The sequence below is a fragment of the Ptychodera flava genome, chromosome 14 (assembly GCF_041260155.1).
Source record: "Ptychodera flava strain L36383 chromosome 14, AS_Pfla_20210202, whole genome shotgun sequence".
NCBI lineage: Eukaryota > Metazoa > Hemichordata > Enteropneusta > Ptychoderidae > Ptychodera > Ptychodera flava.
The window spans coordinates 19,465,050-19,490,329 of NC_091941.1; the positions used below are offsets into that span (position 1 = coordinate 19,465,050).

General features: G+C 37.0%; 1 protein-coding gene across 3 annotated transcripts in view; it reads left to right on the forward strand.

Moving 5' to 3' along the window:
- The window catches only part of LOC139149694 (calpain-3-like), a 51,494-nt gene that overhangs the window by 20,934 nt on the left and 5,280 nt on the right, over window positions 1-25,280 (forward strand). The window contains exons 3-16 of one of the 3 annotated variants that reach the window (XM_070721565.1): window positions 6,920-6,989; window positions 8,723-8,975; window positions 9,529-9,781; window positions 10,477-10,574; window positions 11,396-11,473; window positions 11,741-11,907; window positions 12,472-12,644; window positions 13,620-13,831; window positions 14,438-14,483; window positions 17,701-17,784; window positions 19,925-20,002; window positions 20,968-21,025; window positions 24,039-24,097; window positions 24,811-24,879. In XM_070721565.1, the coding sequence (XP_070577666.1) occupies window positions 6,920-6,989; window positions 8,723-8,975; window positions 9,529-9,781; window positions 10,477-10,574; window positions 11,396-11,473; window positions 11,741-11,907; window positions 12,472-12,644; window positions 13,620-13,831; window positions 14,438-14,483; window positions 17,701-17,784; window positions 19,925-20,002; window positions 20,968-21,025; window positions 24,039-24,097; window positions 24,811-24,879 (1,698 nt within the window). Of the gene's footprint in view, window positions 1-6,919; window positions 6,990-8,722; window positions 8,976-9,528; window positions 9,782-10,476; window positions 10,575-11,395; window positions 11,474-11,740; window positions 11,908-12,471; window positions 12,645-13,619; window positions 13,832-14,437; window positions 14,484-17,406; window positions 17,464-17,700; window positions 17,785-19,924; window positions 20,003-20,967; window positions 21,026-24,038; window positions 24,098-24,810; window positions 24,880-25,280 lie in introns of all 3 variants that reach the window. The other 2 variants (XM_070721566.1, XM_070721567.1) reach the window with 2 other exon arrangements.

Sequence of the window (25,280 nt, forward strand, 5' to 3'; positions counted from 1 at the left end):
AAAACTGACACTCAAAAAAGTGATTAAAAACACAATAAGCAAAATTAAAATGACTTCTTTTCAAAATGTAAGAATTTTTTTGCCAAAAAAAAATAGTAGTTTTATTATATAGCATTTAAAAGAACATAATATGAAAATTTCCGAAAATTTGACCCACCCAGAATGGAGTTAAATTCTTTGGAAATCTTGAAATTGGGAGAAAAGAGAAGCTAGAAAGTCGGGTGATTTGCATAGGTTTGCATAAATATTAACATTTGTTTATCACACAAGTTACAACTGCTTGACAAGCTGAAAGGTGAACCCAACCAATCTTTTAATCTTTGGTGAACAAATTAATTGAGATTGAATAAATATTTGCAAAAAGTGATTTTTAGCAAAATACGGTGTGTTGGGTGCACCATGGATGTGAAAAATAGTTACATCAATGGGTACACCGCCCCCATAGGTGATGTCAAACTCAATATGTTGTACACCATTGGAATAACACCCCTAATATAATCTAAATGCAGTGTTTTGATCAAGGACAGTGTTAGCTGTGAAGGTGCTATGGACATTCTCAAGTCATTTTACCTGGGTTCAGATCGGACTGTGTTTGTATGATATTATTGGAGGACAGAAATGTTTTCATAGATCCCAAATTATTTACGGTGTATATTATGTAAGGTTCCCAAATCTATGCTAATCTCCCTGTGATCATGTGAGCTTTGGGGTTTTCATGAACATTCACAGAACTGAAGATGATCTCGCAGTACTACAAAGTGAAACTTTCAACAGTAGAATACTTGTACCTTCAGTAAGGAAAAAGGTTTTGTAGGAAAATCCTATTAAAGGGACAAAATATAATTGCTCAAATGGAGGCTGGCTAGCTGCAGTAATTATAGCCCACAGGCCATGTGCCGACTTTTTCTGCTGTGTTAGCTGTGTAGCCGGCCCGTAAGGCTACAACCACGTCTGTCCAGTAGATAGTGTTGAAATTTTGCACAGCAGATCTGCTGTGCACTGAAACAGTTGCACGGGCGGGGGATTTTCCCTTATCCCAATGGAAGGTTTGCCATAGTCTTGCTTCGTGATAATGAACGATGCCATATACCACTCCAAGGAAATTATCGACAGTGTATATTTTTGACTGGAAAATGATGGTTTAATCATAGACAATAGTCTCGCTGCTACTGTCTGTGATCGCATACGGCGAGATCAGGGCAACGTACAATTGTACAAGATGGCTGGATATTTGAAGGAAAATGGTTCAGGCGTCAGATTGTCTTGTCAAGATATTTACTCACTAGCTAGCTAGATTACAATTTCAATGGAAAACAAAAGGCTATGACACTTTCATAATCCTCTTACAGACTAGAACAAACCTGATCCCTGGGATTGATTCCCCTACCTTTAAACAGTTGTTTTTCAATGTAAAATATACACTGTTGACCATTTTGTTAGCATAGATGGCATCGCTGATGACCAGGAAGCTAGACTATGTTAAAATTCCCATTAGGTAAAATTAGGGAAGATTCCCCGCCCATGCCCGCTTCTGTGCAGATCTGCTGCGCAAAATTTCTGTGTTTTCTATGGGATGGACTCACTACACAACCAACACGGCAGAATTAGAGCCTGGCATGTTTTAACCCCTTGAAACTTTCACAAGTGTCAGAGGTCATGGAAAGTCTGAGTTTAATCAACTGTAAACATTTTGGAGTGAAAGCAGAACTACCAAACTATTAAAGTGATGATTACATGTGGTGGCAGCCTTTGGTGGTGGCGTGCAAGTAGTTTTGGTTTTTGTTGTCTTCAAGAAACTTTGTTATACCATGTAATAGAACTAAAATTCAGTGATCAAACCAAGTTTTAATGTAAGTTTTGACATAAAGCTTTATCAAAATGTTTGTACCAAATAAAACATGTCAATTGAAACATGCAGACTCTGTGGTTTATTATCTGTTCTGCTACATTCACTTGTCACTTCTTAACAAATTCAAATCGTAACATTTACTATAAGCACAAGTGTGTGCTTTCAACTCTGCATATCTACATTGCTTCAGTAACAACCGATAATGTGTGGTTCCTATTGAGTTTTTATCTCGTAATTCAAACTTAGGCATGAGCTGATTGTGTCGTCTATGAGAAGGTACAAGATGAGTTATTTGCAGATTTACAATCGGTATCAAATGTTTGGTGTATCTCTTCACCATCTTTCAATAACTTGAGTTGTGATAACATTATGACATGACATGTGCATTGATTGTGCAACCTACCCGCATATCTGATAAACTGGGTGTCAGAATTCACTGTAATGCTGAATGAGATACCAGTAGTAGAAAACGTACTTTGTCCTCACAAAGACTGATTGTAAAACCATCAGCTTGATTCTAAATCACTAGATGTACAGGAGATAATGCAATTAATTTCATTCTGTGGCTTCTACCTTTGTGATATGTGTTAAGGTAATGTAAACAGAAAGTTTTAGCCTTTTGGTCTAAAAACTTTTCTCAAGGAAAGTGTTGACCATTTTCTTTCATTATCAGGAATATAAATTATTTGTCACTGCACAAAGTGGCGCAGAACACACACCTATCACCTAGAATCTTCCAATATCTGAAATTCAAAATGGCTGTCATATCTTATGCTGATATCTAAAATTCAAAATGGCTTTCATATCTTATGCCAATATCTAAAATTCAAAATAGCTGTCATATCTTATGCCGATATCTGAAATTCTACATGGCTGTCATATCATATGCTGATATCTGAAATTCAAAATGGCTGTCATATCTTATGCCGATATCTAAAATTACAAATGGCTATCATATTTTATGCCGATATCTGAAATTCAAAATGGATGTCATATCTTATGCCAATATCTGAAATTCAAAATGGCTGTATTATCTTATACCGATATCTGAAATTCAAAATGGCTGTCATATCTTATGCTGATATCTAAAATTCAAAATGGCTGTCATATCTTATGCCGATATCTGAAATTCAAAATGGCTGTCATATCTTATGCCGATATCTGAAATTCAAAATGGCTGTATTATCTTATGCCGATATCTGAAATTCAAAATGGCTGTCATATCTTATGCTGATATCTAAAATTCAAAATGGCTGTCATATCTTATGCCAATATCTAAAATTCAAAATGGCTGTCATATCTTATGCCAATATCTGAAATTCAAAATGGCTGTATTATCTTATGTGGATATCTGAAATTCAAAATGGCTGTGATATCTTATGCTGATATCTAAAATTCAAAATGGCTGTCATATCTTATGCCAATATCTAAAATTCAAAATGGCTGTCACGCCGATATCTGAAATTCAAAATGGCTGTATTATCTTATGCCGATATCTGAAATTCAAAATGGCTGCCATATCTTACGCCGATATCTGAAATTCAAAATGGCTGTATCATCTTATATGCCGATATCTGAAATTCAAAATGGCTGTCATATCTTATGCCAATATCTGAAATTCAAAATGGCTGTCATATCTTATGCCGTGATCTGAAATTCAAAATGGCTGTCATATCTTACATGTGTGCCGATATTTGAAATTCAAAATGGCTGTCATATCTTGTGCTTATTAAGCTCTACTGGGAAAAATAAATTTTCAATTTTCAAAAAAATAAGACTGAAAATGTCATTGACTCCCTTGACTTCAAAATGAATACAACACAAGACCGGGAAAATGCATCGTCGTAGACCACGTGCCTCTTTACGGCAACAGCTTTATAGCGCTACGCAGAGCGGAGTGGAAATTACGCTCTGGCTCGGGAGAATGGGAAAATGCCATAAAAACTGTCCCAAAAAACCTATGTCAATGTCAAGGCATTTGCATTTTCATGCCTTGTTTTATCATTGAAGTGTAGTGAAGTAATTCTAGGCATAGATGATATCAAATAAAAACATGTTCAAGCAAATTACTTATTGTATTATGTTTCTGTTAATCATTAATTAATAGTATTATCCAATTTAAACAATGATAAGACAATGAATGGCAAAAAGATGTTAATCAAATTAATGAAAAGATATGAGATTACAGTGCAAATGCATTGTTATTAAATATATGATGCCACTATATTGTTTTATCCATTATAACCAAAATTTCAGTGGAGATCATGGTTTTGAAAAGCATGAATATCAAAATCTGACACACCAGTACACAATATAGCGAGATGTATTGCTGTAAAGTGTAGAGTATGGAACATGCAGGAATGTAGATCCACAAATTAAATGTTAATGCTTTCAGTGTAGAGAGGGGCGAATCCAAGAATTCATATTCACTGTTCATTTTTTCATAAGTCAAATAATAATTGCAAAATACACAAGTAATTTACAACCCACAAATATAGTTGACTCAAATATGTGATGCTGTCTACATTGATATAAATTGAGACGTAAGTGGTTCATAGAACACTACGTCAGTGAGGAACTTGCAATTTGGTGTGTGTGTCATAGCGTTTTTCTATGGTTTTTTATTAGAAAAATGAGAAACAATTAAGAAACAACAAAGAGAAAAATTCACTCGTAACAAACATTGCATTTACCCTGAGAACCTAATGTCTTAAGAGCAGATGTTGATAGCTTCTCATGATATACACTGTTGATATAAGAAATACACATCGCAGATTTGTCTTATAATCTTCACTGTGATGCAGACTTTTATGAGCGTCTGTAAATAATATCACTGTTCTCTCATTAACGTACAAACACGAATATTTGGCCGCATGTTTTGGAAATAGTGCGTGGAAGAATGACAGAAATATAACATGTTGGGTGACTAATGTTATGATGGATACTAAAAGACACATTAACGGTTCAGACTACAAGCTGCAACAACAGTCGAGCGTGCAACGTTGACAAACTTTCATGCAGCAGTGTCTGAGGTCGCACGCATGCGGCTATATTTCATAATGAACCAGTACCTGTGAACATTGCTAATGCATTTTATGAAATTACCTGTGAATTTTTCATGATTCTGCTTTCATCAGGTAGATCTGATAATATTTATGTAGTTTGATGCAAGTACAGTGGCCTAGTAAAAGACAACAATTCTGCTTTCCTCTCGAATACATCATAATATTTGTGCTGTTTGATGTAAGTGCAGCGGCCTGTTAAAGACAATAATTCTGCTTTCATCTCGAATATATGATAATATTTGTATTTTTTGATGCAGGTGCAACAGCCTGTGGAAGACAACAATTCTACTTTTGTCTTGAATATATGATAATATTTGTGTTGTTTGACGCAAGTGCAGTGGCCTATTAAAGACAATAATTCTGTATAGTTTCTGATGATTTTTAATGCTACTCTATTGTCAATATGCACTCCAGGTTGAAATTCATCTTATATTAGAAATATATCAAGATAAGTTGGTAAGCTGAATAGTGATTATGTCAGTGTTCTCAAAGAAACGTAAAAATATATTTTATCATATCAAATCTATAGAAGAAGAATTATACGTGACAGCTTGCCTCCCATGTCACATCTCTCTTGGCCCTACTTCTACTGTTAATAGGCTGTAAAATGAAAGTGGATGACTTGTCAGAAAATCCCAGTTGGCCTGTCATTATTTACACTGTAGGGATTGTACACCCAAGTATGGCATTATCAAATATCTGTGGCTTTATTCTGTTTGATGTTTGAGGGCACACTTCCTGTCACCTAGGTCAGGTAATTCAAGAAGAAAAATAGACTTAGCCGCAATATGAATTGGGTTGGGTGGGGTGGGGTCGGAGGTGAGGGCTAGTTTAGATAAAGAGGCAAAGTTTGATTTAAATTGAAATACTCAGATTGAAATTGAAATTAGCAATGTAAATTGAGCAGTCTGTTTGACATCCAGTTGTATATGAGAATTCAATGTTATGTAACCACAAATGTTAATAATTTACTTTATTTGCTTTGTCCAGTATCAGAGGGTTTTTGAAAATTAGGTGGGCTTTATGTGAATTTATCACCATGCCATCTCCTCTGAGTTTATGCCAAGGACCTGTTCTTCATAATCCACCGACGCTTAGCGAAGGGCCTCACCGTAACCATAATTGTATTTGCTTAAAGACATACTTTCAGTGAGAAGTCCAGCTGATAAGAAAAGGGTTGTTCACTTCACAGCTATTGCGCTTTGCATTAATATCTGGAGAGCTTTTACATTTATCGTGGATGATGAAAGTAGTTTTACGACTTCAGATCAAAGAATATGTGTAATGAGTCTGACGTATGCTAATTGATGTGCCCTCTGAGCCAATAAAACACGCCACGATTCAAAGATATTGCCGATGAGGCAAGCAAATTTTTCTGCTTACGAGTACATATTGGTATAGAGCTGATGCAAAAATAATTTCACAATTCCTCAAAATGACCCAAAATTTCCAGAAATACATGTTTGTTAGAGGGCACACTGATGTAATAGGTCCATTAATATTGGTTTAGAATACAGTGTGGAACACCGCGTGTGTATTAAAGAGGAAAGTATGATAACTAGTACATAAATAATGGAGGGTCATTGTATCATTGAAATGGCGTTCATGATAATCTGAATATTAATATGTTACGCCTATTCACTTTCACAAGAATACGTGACTATAAATTTGCAAAACTACCGTCTTCTTCTCTTTACCAATACTGCCCATCACTTTTGTACTTTCCTATCAGAAAAGATTAAAAAATACAAGTAATGACAAAAGAATGGTAAATTTCTGTTAACCCCTTTGCAGGTAACAGTTGAGTACGGTAAATCAACTGATGTTTTCAGATGGATGAAATAATGAAAATTTTTCCATGTAAAGAGAAAATGTGAAGCAAGAAACGAGTATGGCACTGTAATGAAATTCTAGGAAAATTGAATGGTATTAAAATTTGAAATTTTTTGCAGTCAGGAAATAGATGCTCAAATTTTAACTTATCTTGCATTCTTTCCCCTTTTAGGAAATTGTTTCTGACCCTCAGCTGTTTGTTGGTGGCGCCAGTAGATTTGATATCGCCCAGGGAGAACTTGGTAAGTTGAGTTACTGATCAATCAATATACTATTGCTTACAGTTATATCCCACTTGTCTCCGAGGTTTTATGCATGGCTGACCGACATTTTATGGTTTGAATTGTTCATTTATTTATTTCTTATAATGGGAAAGGAAATATTCATGGACTTATTGAATAGATACTGTAAAAGGTACCTAGTATCAGAGAGGGCCCATACCATTTCCGATTGACATGAATATCCTCAATGCCAGCTTCTAAACAAATGCCTTTTAAGACCCGGTGCATCAAGTGTAATTATTCATTTGCATTCAAATAATAGTTTGGATTCACTCTTTATGAATAACATATCCGCAGCTGATGTCGAATGTATTTTGGTGATTTTGTGATATGTCTTTTTGGTCCCATTTTCCACTAATTTGCTCATGGCAAATAGCTGTCATCGATGTGGAAAAAAGACTGAAATCATATTGTAGTGCCAAAAACATGAAATATACCATCAAAATTTGTCCAGTATCATCATCTGTTCTGTGATATGAGAAGCTATAGGCATGTTGCTATTTAAGGCGATACCGAAGGATTCAAATCGCTAAGCAATGGTTGCTAAGGGTAATTTCCAAAATCAATCAAAATGCAAAGTTTTCATAGTTTTCTTTGCATAATAAAGATTTACAGAGCCACACTATTCCAAAATACGCAGGTTGTCGCGCGATTGGTCAGTGACGTCACACATTTACAAATTTTCACAGCTCTATTTTAAAACGTTTCAGCTCCCTCAAATCTGCACCAAATTTTCCAAAATAATAGAATGTAACACATGAGATACCTGTTTAGAGCCCCTAGCATGGATTAGGTTATCTGTTCAAGTACAAACGATTTTTGAACAGGAAAATATCTACTGTGTCATTTTGTGAAATTTTGAAGGGTTTTACGGCGATATTTCGTAAAAGACCCAAAACTTTTAGAAACCTGTATCTATATTCTCATGTATGACGTCAATAATCCTACCAAAAGTCAGCTAAATTGGTTTATAATTGAGAGCGTAGAAAGGTTTTGAGCATTTTCAAAATACCGGGAGTCGAAAATCCATAGAAAACAACGGAACGGTAAGATTTTGCTTGTGCAAAAGTTCGCGTTTGGAACGTTGCCAGCGATAGCAACCAACGCGTGCTTTGAATCCTTTGGTATTGCCTTGAGGGACTTAGACAAATAAGTTGGATATCTCAACAAGAGGCGCTAGGTAGTTAATACTCATTACGTTCAGCCATTCACATACATGTAGCTAAGGATCCATTTTCTACATGTTAAGATAACTACTTTTTCTTTTAACAAAAACTGTATGTTGTGGTACCTTATTTTTCAGTTTACTGACAAAAAAATTTGTTTTGATTCGATCAGTATGGTGGATGATAAATCACAGCTTATAAATATAAATGCCTACACCTTTATGAATACTGATCATATCTAAATCAAGACTACAGGAACAACCTACCAGCTGATTCTTATAAATTACTTGACGTAAGCTCAAAGTGATATTATGTTGCATAAGAAATTAGTTTCTTGCATAAATGAGAGCTCTATCAGTTTGTGGTGCATAGTCTTAATATTGGACCACGCAGCATAAAAGGCTTCAACATAGTCTGCATTGGACTCTTATTCATGTTTGTGCAGATTCTGTACAGTGTCGTCTCATTCTCACAGACGAAGGTTGAACAGTGTTTTGTATGTCTCTCTCTCTGCTTTCCTCTTGCCAGGTGATTGCTGGTTCCTCGCCGCCATAGCCTCTCTGTCTATGCATGAGAAGCTGATGTACCGTGTGGTACCCCCAAATCAGAGTTTCCAACAAGACTACGCCGGAATCTTCATCTTCCAATTTTGGAGGTTTGGCAAGTGGGTCACTGTTTGTGTGGACGACAGACTACCAACTTACAACGGTCGATTGGTCTTCCTGCATTCGAAGGAGAACAATGAGTTCTGGAGCGCCCTCCTGGAGAAGGCCTATTCCAAGTAAGATTCCTCATGAAACTCTTGTTTTCATGTTATCTATAAAATATAGTTATATCCTGTAAGTTTTGTTGTTAACTTGCTACATACTTAAAGCAAAGACACAATACATATGTTTTCCAAGTTAAACCACATTGTCCCTTGATCCTTTCACTTCCTGAGTTTTGTTTAATTATGGTTTTGTCCATGGCAAAGTTAGGCCACCACACAAGCAAAGTTAGGCCAGTATGCAGGCAAAGTTAGGCCACCACGCAGGCAAACAGGTGAGACAGAGTTGAAATCTGAAGTTACAGTATCATTAGTTGGAATTCCAAAGTTTTTCTGCCAGCTTTTGACCACTTGACTATTACAGTGTTGTAAAATTGCTGTTCAAAACATACTGTGAACAAATGCAGGATCTTGCCAAGACAGTCAAGGAAGTCAAGGGGGTCGATACAAGTACCATTCTTGATTTTATGTCACGCATGACAACATTTTCCACATCTAACTTATACTGTACTGAACACACTTCCTTATCAACTAAAACATTCCATCTGCTTTTCCCACTTCCGAACAGAATGCATGGCTCCTACGAGGCCCTAAAAGGTGGCACCACGGTGGAAGCCATGGAAGATTTCACAGGTGGCTGCGCTGAACTCTACGACCTGCGAGGCAAACAACCGAAGAACCTCTTCAGTATCCTTAAGACCGGAATGGACAAGTGCTCCCTCCTTGGCTGTTCCATCAACGCCGATCCTAGACAGGTGGAAGCCAGGTTGAGCAACGGACTTATCATGGGTCACGCTTACAGTATCACTGGTCTGAAGAAGGTGGGTAATTGGTTTTTCCCAATGGTAGGAAGTGGCAGAGCATTGGTTCACCTTGTCGTTACAACCCACCGTAGTATATATTTGCCTTGCATCCGTCAGATTGATTTTGAATTCTGCCGCAGACTATTGTATCATTGGCAGTGTTTACTCATCCATAGAGTGAGCAAAGCAAAGAGATTTTTATGGCCCAGTGACCAGAGCAAATCTTTCAGTTCTTTTGTAGCCCAAGAACCATCATTTTGTGACATAATCAGTGTTTTTCCAGCCTACTGTGATGCTGTATAGGACATTTTCAATTTCATACCACTTGACTGAAAGTGATGTTCGTTTGGGTCACAGAGTGTATTTTCCTCCGTTGCCATGGTGTTTTACAAATGATTGCTGTTATCTTCAGGTCAAAACGCCCAACTTTGAAGACACCATGTTAGCAATGTTGCTACAGTGTGCGTACATTTACATTGAAGGGGCCACTCACAAGCTGCAACTTTTTACATTTTCATTTTTTTGTTTCATGAAATACATACAAGTTCAGACAAGTTTATTACCAGGCGTTTTGACTGGATTGTAAGAGTAGAAGGCGAAACTGTTTGTATACTGGCAAAACAAAAATAGTAAATAATACAGGAGCGAGTTACTGCAAATAAACCCAAACTTTATAGGCAGTTCAATATGTTTGATCTTTGTCGATTTGACAGGTGACAGTGAATACCAGGAGAGGTCAGTTGCCCGTTTGCTTGGTGCGTGTGCGTAATCCATGGGGCCAGGTGGAATGGAACGGTCCATGGAGTGACGAGTAAGTGATGAAGCATGAGTATCTCCTGAGATCCGCATGATAATGATTGTCACAAAGCAAAAGCGCTGGATAGAATTCAAACTTTGACAGCTGCAAAACAGGTGTTATTTGGTACATCACTAGGATTACACCTGGGGCACATCAAAAAGTGTTGATCCCAAAGGAAATCATGGCTGCCGAACGTCATAAACTTGTGTAGGAGTTATGTTTCCAAATTGCCATTGCAGGCCCCAGACAACACCATATTCAGTACCTTTATTAAAATGCTCTTTACAAAATTCAGTACTGTAGGGAGGAAGTTTTCGTTTTTTTTTTCCAAACTTAATTTTAAGAGGGACATGTACTTTACAGTATGAAATATATATATATATATAATTTAACTTTCCTTTGTATGGTAATGCAAGCAAATGTACCTGATTGCAGCGGAAAGAGTTCCTTAAGGCCCCCTCCCCAAATTTTTTTTCTTAGGTAGGATATACAACACTTTTAAGTATGCTAACCCTAAAACTAACCCTAACCCTAATTCTAAACCCCTCCAAAAGTTGTATTTGATGTGCTTCTTCCAAGAAAAGTCTGCGATTAAAGTGATTTCCAGGTATAAGGGGGTCTAAAGGAACTCTTGCCATTGCCCCACCTTTTATAGAAATTTTACCATGGTTTGTAAATTCAATTGTAAGGAGTAAATTGAGATTTGCATACAAAGTTTAGTATGTTTTATCGATCACACATGTGTGACAATCAAAGGGTGAGAGAAGGTAATTAAGTGAAAAACCACTGTTAACACATGGCGTACATTTGTATTTTCACTCTTTCACAACCAGTGCTGGTGAGTGGGACTACATTACAAAAGAAGAACGGGAACAACTTGGACTGGTATCGCAGGATGACGGCGAGTTCTGGTGAGAATTTTGAAATAATCTACCCGCTGGCGGCGATGGGATCTTGCACAGTTGTAGAAGTGAATGCATTGCTGAATAAATCAAATAAAATTATTCGTGGGGTTCATCATGTGCATATCTCAACAAAGGAGAAAAAGCCCACCAAGAAAGCCAGCCACTGAAAACCGTGTGTCCGAGATTGATAAATGTCTTTTTACGTTGTAAGCTGAACTCCCGATAATCATATCGCTTTCCTCTTGTAACGCCTCCGAATTCTTGTGCCGGCAGGATGCAGTGGGAGGACTTTGTGAAGGAATATGAACGTGTTGAAATTGTGAACTTGACCCCTGATGACATCACCAATGCAATGTCCAAGGGGAAGAACTGGGTGACAAATTCAAATGACCTGAGATGGCAGAAGGGACTGACGGCAGGTGGCTGCCGCAACTTCCCAGGTAAAGTTTCCATTTGGACATTCCGCAGGAAGTTAGGTTACCCACAATGCTCCTTGATTTGTCCACTCAGACATTATTTGCTAAAGGCTAATTCAATTTTAGTAATTTCCAAACAATGTGAAACTCAACACAAAGTGAACACAAAGGACAAAACACTGGAGTGTATGCCGCATGTAAAATCATGTGTGTTGGTATTAAGTGTTTTATTTTGTGGATTCCGTGTGGGTAATGATTCTATAACACAGAAAGTTTGACAATTAAATACAGCACTACCTTGTCTTGTTGTAGTGAACCCCTACATCATGGCAAACAGCCTAATTGCGCACTTCAACACCATTTTGGAAATGCTAGTTTGGAAGACTGCATTTTAACTGGCCATTTGGGGTGTTGAAAATTATTTCCTGTTCAAGAAGCCTAAAGGTCAAGTGCAAGGGAAAACTCATTGTCCTCACAAGATATGCATACAGAAGTCATGTGCATCTATTTCAGATTTTTCAATCATGAAATGGCCTTACACTTATTAAAACTTCATAAGTTTTGTTTTTTGTTTGTTTGCATGAGCAGATACCTTCTACATCAACCCCCAAGTCAAGGTTGTCTTGGAGGAAGAAGACGACGATGATCCGGATGATGATGACGAAGGCTGCAGTTGCGTGGTCGCTGTCATGCAGAAGGACAGACGTCGTCAGAGAAAGCTTGGCAAGGAAATGTTGACCATTGGCTTTGCCATATACCAGGTGATGAATCATCTAATATTCAAAATGAAAGAAAAAAGTAAACAACCCAGAGTGCCGGATGTCAGTTAACTAGGATTTTGTCATCAGCGGCATCATATCATGCCCTTGTTGTAATCTACATGCGGTGTGTAGTTCATTTCTCTGTGTGGGAATATTTAGGGACATTGGTATTACATGTAATTTCCGTTGGTTTTCAACATAATTGAAACTGCCTGAAATCATTGGAGATGCAAAGTTGCCCTGTTATTTATTGACAGTCTGCATAAAGACCTGACAGTCATGTCTAAAATTCCAAAGGCTTTTCCTTGAAAAAATTGAAGTTTGATTGAGAAATTATGGTCACATATCAACCCTCTGAGCACCAAAGTCAATATTTGTCGCCTTTCCAATAAATTTTTTTCATATTTTTGCCGAAATTTTGATAAAAAACTGAAAGCAATGAAATGCGATGTCCATTAGGTCTGAAATTATCAAAAAAAATTGCAGACAGATTCATAAAAAATGTAGTTCACCATTATCATCTGTTTTACATTACAACCAAAATCTTCATTGACTGACTGTAGTGTAGGGGCCATAGACCCATGCCACTTGCATCTGTGAAGTTGTGAAAAATGTCAAAGGGGTACCTTGTAATGCTATCCCATAGGAACTGCTCTGTACTCGGGGACTAAAAACTGTTACACAGGATTGCAATGAGATATGTATGGAAGTGTGTTCAAAATGATCACAGAATCTCTAAAAAATTCTGGTAGAATTAAGTAGTTGGATAGAGGGGTAACAGTGTCATCTTTCATCCCCCCCAGCCCGTATCCCTCTCATGAGGTCCAACTTTACCATAAAAACAATGGGATTGGTTCAAACCATGGTGGTGAAAAGGCTAACCGAGTTTTCAAATTTAGTTGCAATTTGACTTCCACATGCCATATGCAGTGTTACCAGGTTCATAATTGTGTGCAAATCTTGTTTTCTGCTCAGATTGACGAGAATACACCAGTGCCACTACCCAAAGACTACTTCTTGTATCACGCCTCCAAGGCCAGGTCCAATACGTTTGTCAACTCCCGAGAAATCAGCGGCCGCTTCAAGCTGCCAAAGGGTCACTACGTTATTGTGCCCTCAACCTTTGACCCCGGTGAGGATGGAGATTTCCTGATTAGAGTTTTCTCTGTGAAGGAGAGCAAGGCACAGTAAGTAGAGATGGCCTCTTCTCTGTCGTCTGCTGTTTTCCTTTAGGGGAAGCATGACAAATAACACACCATAGTCTCTATCTGAGACATAAATCAAAAATCTTTCAACAAAAAAACTTTTTTATTAACAAATTGTGTGCGAGATAAGATTTAAAAAAAAGTATATTCATAAGCTTCATATCATTATTAATGTCATACCACTTTGATATAATTCACAAACAAATCACCATATCTGGTCAGTAAAGAAAAACCCAGGAACTTGAAGACAAAAGAAAATATCAGAATGATGAGATTATTTTTACAAGGGCATATATGTGTGTGACGGGACATCAATGCATATTTACATGCTGATTTTAATACACAGGTAGCTTTTACAACAAGCTATTATACACTTTGTAATTCAGTCCTCGTGTTCAAATATCGAGGCTGCAAAAGGCAACGTATGTATGGCCATTAAAGAGTTACCAGCAGAAAATCTTGTTTGTGCATGCTATAAATATGTCGATGTTTTACCAAGGAAGGCGCATTCTGTTGCATGCATGTCTGTACTGCCCATATACGCATTTCTGATTTACCGTAATTTCTGCATTTTTTGTGTTTCTTTAGGGATGTTGATGAAGAAACTGGCACAGTTGATGTGACCGGCCCTGAGGTAAGTTGTTAAAGTATATTCACTTACTGTCATACAACCCTTTTTTCTTTCAGCGAAATTCAAAATGGAAACCATTTGGGTACCGAGTACTGTAATTTGAACCTTCTTCGTGGCGCTGTTTTGGCCCACCTCAATTCTGTTCAAAGATGTGGTTGGGCCAATACACAGTGCATTAGGGGAGAACAGGCAGATGATTATTTCAACGGTTGTGCCGTCTGATCAAAAAAATTCCAAAGCAGTGAGTGCAGAAGAAGCAGTATGATCTGAGGCTGTGATGCAACATGAAACTATCTTTTAAAACAAAATATCTTGTAATTAATACAAGAGTTTTATACGATGCTTCAGCCATGCTTTGCATGTGTTGTGTTCCAGAAGCATAACTTTATTTTTTTTTGACTGCATTAGTGAAATTAATTAGATAAGTCATTTGAAACATTATTATTCTGAAATATAGTTCTCTCGATGTCTTCGTAAAGGCCATGCCTGCATGCTTCAAGCCAAAATTCTACCACTTTTTCTCATGGCGAACTTTTATTTGAGAAGCTCCTTCCTGTACTGTCCTGCATTTTCCGATTCATCATGTTGCACTGCTATTTAGAAGCCTAAGAAGCCATGGAACAGCATTCTTTCAGTGTTTATCATAAACTCTTTTAGGAGCTGTTGTAGGATTCCGCAAGGTAGAATGCGCCTCGGGGATAGATATTCCAACACTTGAACTTTTACAGTTCTTTTCCGATCTACAACTTGTGGGGGCTCATTTTATCGATAAAGCTCATTGTTTAAAAAAAATTGTCTTTGTTTTAGTTTTTTGGAAAATCGAAAATTTTATTTTTCTCCATAGAGTTAACACAGGGGTGAATTTTAATTGAATTTCAAATGTTGTTAAATCTTGCGTAATTTGTTTCTCTTGTACCCAAATTTGCATGGTATCCCCCTGATTTTTATTCTTGATTTTGAAAGAGTACGGTTAAAATATTCCTTGAGCAAGGTTTGAGCAAAAGTTGGAATCTTTCACTTTCAAGGCGCATACTACCTTAATATCATTGCACAAACTGTTGACTGATGCTGACTGCTAGAGTTCGAAGGAGTTATGAAAGCAAGCAATTTAAGCTAGACTTACTTCAGCTCATTGCATTTTGTATTTTGTTCCAGTGAGTTTTTGTGCATTGTTAGCTCTTACAGTCTATGTGCTTGAAAATCCATATTCACAGGTATCCTTCCCTGGATTGTCACCCATTGTATGAAAAATTGCAGTATCTGATAAAAATAGTAGTAGCTAATGCTGCATTTCTTAATGTTTTTAGGATATTTTGTGCTAGCAACTAACCGACAATCTTCACCCAATACCATGTCCATAATTCTGTTCGGTTTAACTTCATTGTTGCTGTTTTAGTACTGCTGTGAGCAACCTGCATCTTACTAAAGGGGTTGTTTTCAATGATGATGTGCGTCATTTATTGTCCTGTCGTCCATCAAATTATAGACAATCTCTAAAACCACCCACACTGATTTCTTTTAATTTCCTAAAATCGTCTGTACCCATCAATGCAGTTTCAGTTGAGCAAACTATAATGAATATTTTTTCCATATTTTTGCCAGTTTCTGTTGAAAAGATCTTTAGAACTGATAGTTCAACTGCTTTGATATTTTATTTTTAGGTGATCTCATCCAGATAAATTCAGTTACAACAAAATTAGCAATTTGTAGATTTTTGTGTCAAAAAATATTTTTTTGAAATTCTCTAGTCCAGTTTCCTTCATGTCTGTTGAGATAAATGTCATCAAATTTTTTCTGACTCTTACAAAATAAAAAAGGTGATATTTTTTAGGATAATATTATGTTTCATTTTTATAAATTTTTTTTTTCAAAAACAGTGACGTCTAACTATGATATTAGGTTTGTTAGCAACTGTTGGTGACTGTATTCAGATTTATTGGCAGTGAAATAAGAATTTTGCCCTTTTAAATATAATTTATGTAAAAATTGCAAGGCCATTGAGTTTCATATAGGATTAACTGAATCAGCTTCCATGACATCGTGAATTATTTAACAGTCGGAGAATCAGATTTAAATATTATTATTTTCATTATTACGTGTATTTCATAATTAATATCACAGTCGTACTATACAAAGACTATTGTTTGTCTCTGTAATTACTCCTTTTAAGGTTATGGGATAAAAAATCCCCAATTCAAATATTTTCCAACACAATGACATAATTTTGAAAAAACTTGTAATGCCTCTGTATTTCGTTAGTTTTAATTGATCACAGAGTCATTCTTTGTACAGCAATAATCAAACCTCTTCAAAATCAGTCCAATCATCTCCTATGTAAATATGAAGGGAGATTTTTGAATTAAATTTGGTTCATTAAAAACCATCTCCCAGTGTTTGAAAAGTGTATGCTAATTATCCGGTTGTGTGGGATTTAATTATACAGACTATCAACCACCATCTAGAACACATTGTTCTGTTGATAATGCAATTCCGTTTTACAAAACTATGTAGTACTTTTTAAAGCAAAACAAAGTGGAAAAACTAGGAAAACATATTATCACGAAAGTTGCAGAAATGTGTGGAAATCTATTAAATCTAACAACTTTAACAGGGACTCCTGAATAGGTTTCAAAACTTTCTAGTGCATTGCTTTCAATGCAAGCAGTGACATAGAAATGTTCATAAATGAATATTTTCCCAAAATCTACATTTTTGAAAGATTTTGATGTATAAATGCTTTGGTAAGTTAAAAGTTGGTAGGAATATCTGAAAGAAGTTTTTTCATTCCCATAAGAGTCTACTGACTGTAACTTGGACTATATTAGGATAAGACTTACAATTTGACCCTGCATTGCTTTATTACTGCAGTGTGTGTGTGTGTGTCTTGATATGTCTGTCCTAACCTGCATGTTCCTGTCTCCTACAGAAAGCTCACAGCGGTAGATCCGCTGCCAGCAGGCACCAACCTACCGGTAGACATAGTGTATGTTATAGTGTAACAGTTTGTGACGTATTTACACTTCCAACCGCTTTATGAACGCACTAAATTGTATTTCTTGTGTCCATTCACCCATTATCTGCTCTTTTTTATCACCTTCATGACATGTATCACCTTTTTTCGCATCGACTTCATCCATCCATCCATCCATCCATCTATTTGCTTCATCACTTTCATCTCCGCGTCCACACGTCCTCGCCACCTTGTGCTCCTTGTGTTAAGGCTGTTTTGCCGTCGGGTGAAGGCGGTGCACCGGGTGAGAAGCCATCTGAGGATGATGGCGATTTTCCTGCTGTACCCGGGGAGGTAAACAAGCAAAAGGCTTGGATATTTTTGTTTTTGAATCAACCAGTATCCTAAACTTAATAATCTTCTGAGAACGTTTAAAGTAAAAAGTTTAAAAAGTTGCTATTTCTGTGTATACTAGACCCTGAAGTTACTTACCCCCTTATTTTTGTAAAATTTCCTTTCTTGTATGCGTGTTTGTTAGTTTTAAATTCTGTAGTTTGTTTAAAATTGTAACAGAGATTGAAATGTGATAACTATCTCAAGGTGCAGTCTTTGGCACTTTGTGTGACACTGTCATCAACAATCATATCATTGTTTTTTACAATACATGTGTATGTACAAGCCATGAAGCATGCCACAGCTTCAGTGAAGACCCATCCAATAATATCATCATTAGATTCACTTTGGTAAAGTTCACATGCTCTCTGCCATTGATTGCACCTTGTTTTCAAACGAAAAAAAAACAAACTTGACTTTAACATTCTGTGAAAGGAAACCCAGAAGAGATAATGTTTTGGACTTTTTCTGCACGGATACTGACATCATGTGTTTGTAACAAAGAAACAGGTGTGTGCCCGGCAACACTGGTGCACATGGAATGGCATGAACATAATACAGTACAACAACATTGATTTTGTGTTCATACCGAATACAATGTCGCTTGTCAAACATCAGCAACCATATGACATAAAGCCTTCACATTGTTTTCCAGCCTCCACAAACTCAAAGTTCAATCATTACAGAATGTAATTGTTCAAAGTATACATCCATAAACACTTTGTAAAGTAAATTTTTATATCAGAATCATGTATTTAGTGTAAGTTGCTGGTATTCAACTTTTATGCCAGTGTAAATACAGTGTAGAAACGCTGGTCCTTTGCCACGGGATCAGTGTTTTTACATCACATTCCATGGTTTTAAGGAACCAACTCATCCACATATGGGTGTGTTTTAAAGTCTGGCAGTGTTTGAACGGCTTAACGTACACTGCATTCAGCGACATTGTGTCACGGAAAAATCAACGCATCTTTAATGCAAGCAGTCACATGTGTGAGATACATTGCATCCGTGTACATTCACAGTGATAATGGTTGAATCAGATAATTTTGTTAACCCAGATATACTGCTATAACTCATAATGTGATGTGTCTGCAAATGCTCAGATTGACGTAGACGTTGGAAATGAGCTGTCTCATAATGCCACCCCTACATTAAATATGTCGTATTTTACCATGTTCAGAAAGTGTAACAGCTATCCAGCATACAAAAAATATCAGATGCCACATGAATGAGTCTGTAAAATCGAAATCCGATGTACACAGTTCAAATATTTATCATGTATGAGATTACTGACTTCTAACGTCTATGGCAAGTTATACATACTAGTAGTTTAGTGACAAAATTTCTCAGCTCACCCATTTCAGGACAAGACTACCACAACGTGCACACAGATGCCAACAATGAATGACATATACTCAACAGCACTCTTTGTGCCACATATCTCAAAAACACATCTACATGCATCGTGGTATGAAATTCAACAATGCAAATGCATGTCCTTAAAAACCTAAAAGTTTGAATCTAACAATAGATTTCCATTTTCATCTGAGTGGCATTGCGTGAAACCTTGATGTGGATGCAACATAAAAGTAATCATTATCTTGTCCATGTTTAATCTATTTCAATATCACAAGTGGCTCGTGAAAGTCAAACAGAAAAAAATAGAAATTCGTTCAAAAGATAAAACTATTTATTCTGATTCCCTGTGAAATGAATTACAGTATTTATGAAATGTATTCAGACAGAGGTTTTAAAATTCAGTCATAGATAAATTTGTAATAGATTGGAATGTCTCAAAATCATATTGAGAGGTTTAGTTTCACTTTGTTTGTTTCTATCAGCTGTCCAAATGATTGACATGGAGATACTGAAATTTGCTTTCGTAAAGAAAAGTGTGAATTTATTTGCTACTGAAAGCATGTACAGGCTCTTCCATAAGTGAAGGTAGCCTTCGTGAAAAAAAATTGTGCAAAGTTAAAAAAAATTACTTCATGAAAGCAGCGTAAGCTACACAATTATGGCACTTGTGACATGAAATGGAATGGACAACACTTAGATACACCGTAGTATTAAACTAGTTTTGTTCGTCCTTACGCAGACTGGTCGTCCACTGACTGAGGCAGAAAAAGCACAGGAGGAGAAATTTAAGGAATTCTTCTATAGACTGACCGGTCCTGTAAGTACTCTGTGTCATGCTGGTGTGGTATCTTTATGCTTAAAGTTAGGCAGTGTAAAAGGCGGGTGATGTGTGGGATTGTGCATACAAGCAGAAAAAAATGTTTTGAACCAAGTTTGCCTGGTGATTTAAATATATCACTGTGGCATTCGATTGATGAAAATTGTTCCATTTTTTCAACAGATTTTCGTCTAAAATGGAATTAAAGCATGTAATTGTCATTTGTACGTAAACCCAAAAATTTGGAGAGAAAATTTATGTCAGAATGGCATGTAACAAAAATATTACCCCCAATCATTGGACTATTTACCCTTGTGGAAGGAGACCATTTGCCCTCCTTACATCGGGCAAATGGTCACCTACCCTCGAGCACATAGTCCCATGTTTGGGCTGTAATGTATATTATGTGAAAGTTCTACATGGTACGTCAAAGTAATCATGCTAATGGACAGCAGAAATTAGAGCAGGGTTCCAAAATTATTTTATTTGGGGGGGTATTTCCAACACGTCAGAGTGTTCTAAATCATTTGTTGTTTCCAAATCCTAGACCTGTTTCCCCCAAACTTATTTTTAGCTCATATTTGGTTTTATATATAAATACCAAAAAGAGCTTATATGATGACTGTATGTCTGTATATTTGTGGGTATGTGCGGATGTATGTCCGTCACACACAAAGGCTCCCATACCGCCAAAGCTACCATCTCAGTATTTGGTGTACACAAATAATCATTTTGTGCTTCATTTTGTTCATGAAAAAGGCCCTTTAACCCTTTCACCACCATGGTTTGGCCCAACCCCATTGTTGTCACTGGTGATTGTGGACCTGTTTACAGGGAATTGGGGGTGAACAGGTTAAACAAAGTTATTTGTGTGCAGGCGCAATGCTGTGCCATCACCCATCTGTAGCGCCCTCATTTCTGCATGTATTCCCGTACTCACTTTACCAATCTATCCTGTGTTTCAGGACATGGAAGTAGACGCATGGGAACTCCGCGAGATCTTGAATGCAGCTCTCAAGAAAGGTAAGGCAGAGATACAGAGTAATAAACTTGCAGAAGAGAAGAAAGAAAGATATAGGAACTGATAAATAATACACAAGCAAAACTCTGCTATGAAAATTGAAATTATCGTGGAAAAAATACAATACTCTTGATTGTAATCTGTATTGATTTGGCAAAATACTGATGAACTCTTCCATTCACAGGACACATTTCCACCATATTACAGCCTTCTTTGCCATAATCATATCATGTTTACTATCAAAGCTCCATCACTTGTGGTTTTTCAGACCAAAACATTTCTGATATAGTTCTTTGATAATTGTCTTGGCCAAAATTAACCATGCAATATAGATTTGATAACTGGTAACAAGATATTTAACGTTTGTGCAGTTTTTGAAATGCAATAAAGATGTCATCCTTTCTAAATAAAATAATTAATGTAATTTGACTTTTTCCTTCCATCCCATAATGCCATGATTCATAACACTGTAACCGTAATTTTCTTTCTAAATGAATCATTAACATTTTATTTTGTTTCTCTACTACTTTGTGTTTACGTTCAACCCTTCTGTGTGCCGATTCCCGTTAACAAACCCTCCTGCCCTATGAATGTGGTGTTGCGGAAACAAAAAATAATTGTACAACCAGAGTGTAAGTTTTAAAGGGATTACCCATTGCAATCATCCCAGCGCAAAGTATGAACTCTTGCTAGTTGTCCCTTCAATCTCTCTTTCATAGTTTTTCTATGTCCATTTTATCTAACACCTCAATTCCCTCCTGCAACCCCTCTGAGTGAGTAGTCTAGCCTTCGAGGGACGTGCACGAGTGTGTTACACTGCGTGCAGGGATTTACAGGATTGGTCATGAAAACGTACAGCCTTATCCATACATTAATCAAAGTCAACGACATTTTCACCTTTTTCTAAAATTTCCATGCATGCATTTTTTCATCTCTCATGATCTGAAGAAGCCGGTGAGCATGTAGATCAACCAGTCTAATTAATGGATGTATCCTGCATCGGTGTACGCATTTTGTGGCCTGGTTTTTGTGTCGTTAACCATGGATTCCTATATTTGATAACTGTCTGTCTACCCATCTTAACGAAACTGTGAATTGTAAAACGTACTTGAAGTTAATATGCAAGGGAGGATGTAGTAGGGAGTTCGATTGTATGATATGCCTTGTGTGATTACATTAAACGTATGACTCCTGATTTGTTTTCTGTCATCAACTTGAGAAATTCAGTATAAATTTAAATTTTAAGTGTGTTATTTTTTCCTATGGCAGCAGGTGATGTTTACCTGTCCAAAGTTTGAATTTCAATATTGAAAGCCATGTGCGCTTCAATTGCATTACATAGAAACAAGTACAGTTTCTCTCTGTCTGCAATCACATTTATATTGTGTATATCAGTATTGGACTCCACGCCATCCTTCCTTCAATGCTTGCCATGCCTATCAATGGTCTAACTAAAATGGCTCCACGCAAAACCGCGATTTTTTTTCTTCAGTTTTTTGTGATCTATACATTTGCTCAAAGCATTGGGTCAGTCCAGGTCATGACCTGTCCTGACCTCAGCCAAGAATCTGAATAAGAATGAAGAGCATTGCCATGGTTACAAGATAACCAATAATCCTCAGAAATCACCTATCATATACACTTTCAATCTGAAACAGTTGACATACCAGTACATATTGTGTCGTATGTTGACCATAAAGTTCTAAATGTCGCAGGGTGACGAAAGGATTCTTACAGAATCATTAAAGTGAAACACTGCCTTCATTCTTATATTATTTGTGTATAGCTATTGTGCGGTGCAGTTATTGTGACCAGCAGGTCGAAAATTTGTGTCTCAAGTTTACTGTTCATTATGGTCAGAGATATCGATCTGATTTAGCAAACTAAAAAGATCGATACTGTTTATACCAAGGAAATTCTTGATATAAAGCAAAAAAAGACTTTCTTTGAAATATATTCCAGAAAGGAAGTTATGAGCTATTCGCCCTAGATGCAGACTGTCTGCTAAGTGTGCATAAATGGCTGCAACTATTTCTATTGATGATGCTAGTTGAACGTTTAGGTTGTAGTGATTGTGTGTTCTGTGATGCGCAATTAAAGCAAGGGCAAAAGCTAGCTATCATGTTTTACCAGTGATGTAATACAACTTCAATATCAATTGTGTTGGGGAGATGCAGATCAAATGGGAAACTGCATTTCCAACGCCACAATTTTAAACCGCTTTTGATAACTCTCAGGGGAACAATGTAATAAAAATGAATACAAAGCTCTATGCTGTGTAATAATTTCACATGCGCAAGCTGCAGGTTATAAAAGTTCCACTGCGTTGCTGAACAGATGAGCTATAACACATTAAAAATAGCACTTGTGCTTATGTGTGTCAGTAATACAATGCTGCAGCAGGTACTTGTAATATGCTGTGTCTTTATTTGTGGTAATGAAAAGACTATGTGTCATATTTGCCCAGTGGTCATGTATTTATGGAGTAGTGGCAGCTGAGCCTAGGAAGTGGAAAGTAAAAGTGTTTGATGTTCCGTTTTGTACACAGTTTCGAGTGGAGTGATACGTACCGGCCGCCGCGTACTATGCATATAATTATTATATGCATAGTACGCGGCGGCCGGTACGTATCACTCCACTCGTAACTGTGCATAGTACGCGGCGGCCGGTACGTATCACTCCACTCGTAACTGTGGTTTTGTACATAATGTTGCCGTTCAATGTGTGAAACTTTGTTATATTGTGTAAGCAAATATGTAAATATGTAGTAAAGCGCTAAAATTTATTCGTTCGTTGTTCTGATTTTGTCAAATAAGCTAAATTGATCAGTTTTTTCAGTATCCCCATGTCTCTGCAAAGTGTGGTCTGATCCCATGTATTCTGCAAGGCTAGTGTGTATTTTTTTCGTAGTCAATTAGCTAGCAGTGGACATAGTAAATGTTGTGCATATCCAGACAGGAATAACCAATGAATGCATTGTATTCTTACACTTTCCCACAATGCTTCTGCCAACAGATCTGAAGGGGGAGGGCTTCACCGTGGAATCCTGCAAGAGTATGGTGGCGCTATTTGACGTATCCTTTATGATGATTCAGTCAAGTTGTGATGTTATGCCACTCAAGAAAACAAAAATAAACACTAGCTAAACTTGAGGTGGTACAGAAACTGCTCTTTCATTGACACACCCATGCTGCTGGAGAGCTACCAAAACGCGTACTTCGCATTTTGTTGTAAGTTATACAACACTACGTTTCTATGGTCTTCAGTGAAGCCATTTAATATCATAGAGATACATGTACTAAAAATCACAATGCTTTCAAAATCCCAGAAGAAAAAATTATCAGAATACAATTGTTATCCTGCAATTAATACAAATTTACTTCAGATCGTCAAAATCATTTAAAGCAGCCGTGTAAAAAAATTGGAGGGGAGAGACAGAAATGCAAACAAAGGCGATAGATTTTGCAACTGTTCATTGATTGAGAATGCAAGAATACATACTGAGTAAAGCATTCCTGATCGTTCATGGAGATACATCTAATACGAACATTTATTAATGCTGTTTTAACCCTTTTACCAGGGCACTGTGGTTCGTGTTGTTCTGGACCTGTGTACAGATACATAACATAAGGTTACAATTGGTTATAGTGATTGGAGCTCTTTCATCCTTGTATGTCCCACACTGGGATAGCACGTTTATCATGTGTGAAAGTCTGTCCAAGAGAGTTCTTTTGATCTGTCATGTGCTTTGCGTTGTAGTGCGGTTTTCTTTAACACAGCGTTCTAGGATGACGGTTCTGGCAAGCTTGGCTTTGACGAGTTCAAAGGTCTCTGGGGTGACATCAGATCCTGGAAGGTAGGTAATCCTGCCTGCATGAAGACGCTTGGCAGCCAAGGGCATCTTATCAAAATTCATTCACATGGTCATGTGATGAAAAGGAAAATTGATTAGCAATTGCAAGAATGATTGAAATGGCAGAGGGATAGCACAGTGGCAGGTTTGACATCATAGATAGAGAAACAAGAAACACCTTGTGTGAAATAGTTCTGTACATGATGTGCCGCATCTCATTAATTTTCTCTGAAGTTTTCCCAATATTTCAAGAGATCTGAAACCAATCCAGATGTAATAATTGATCTCATTTTTCAACGAAATACACGGTTTCAAAGGGTTACCAAGCACATCTTTAGAAGTTGAATTTTGGTTCTTTTCTCGAAGTTTGTTTTCAGTAGGAAGTCAGCAAGATTTTAGTGTCT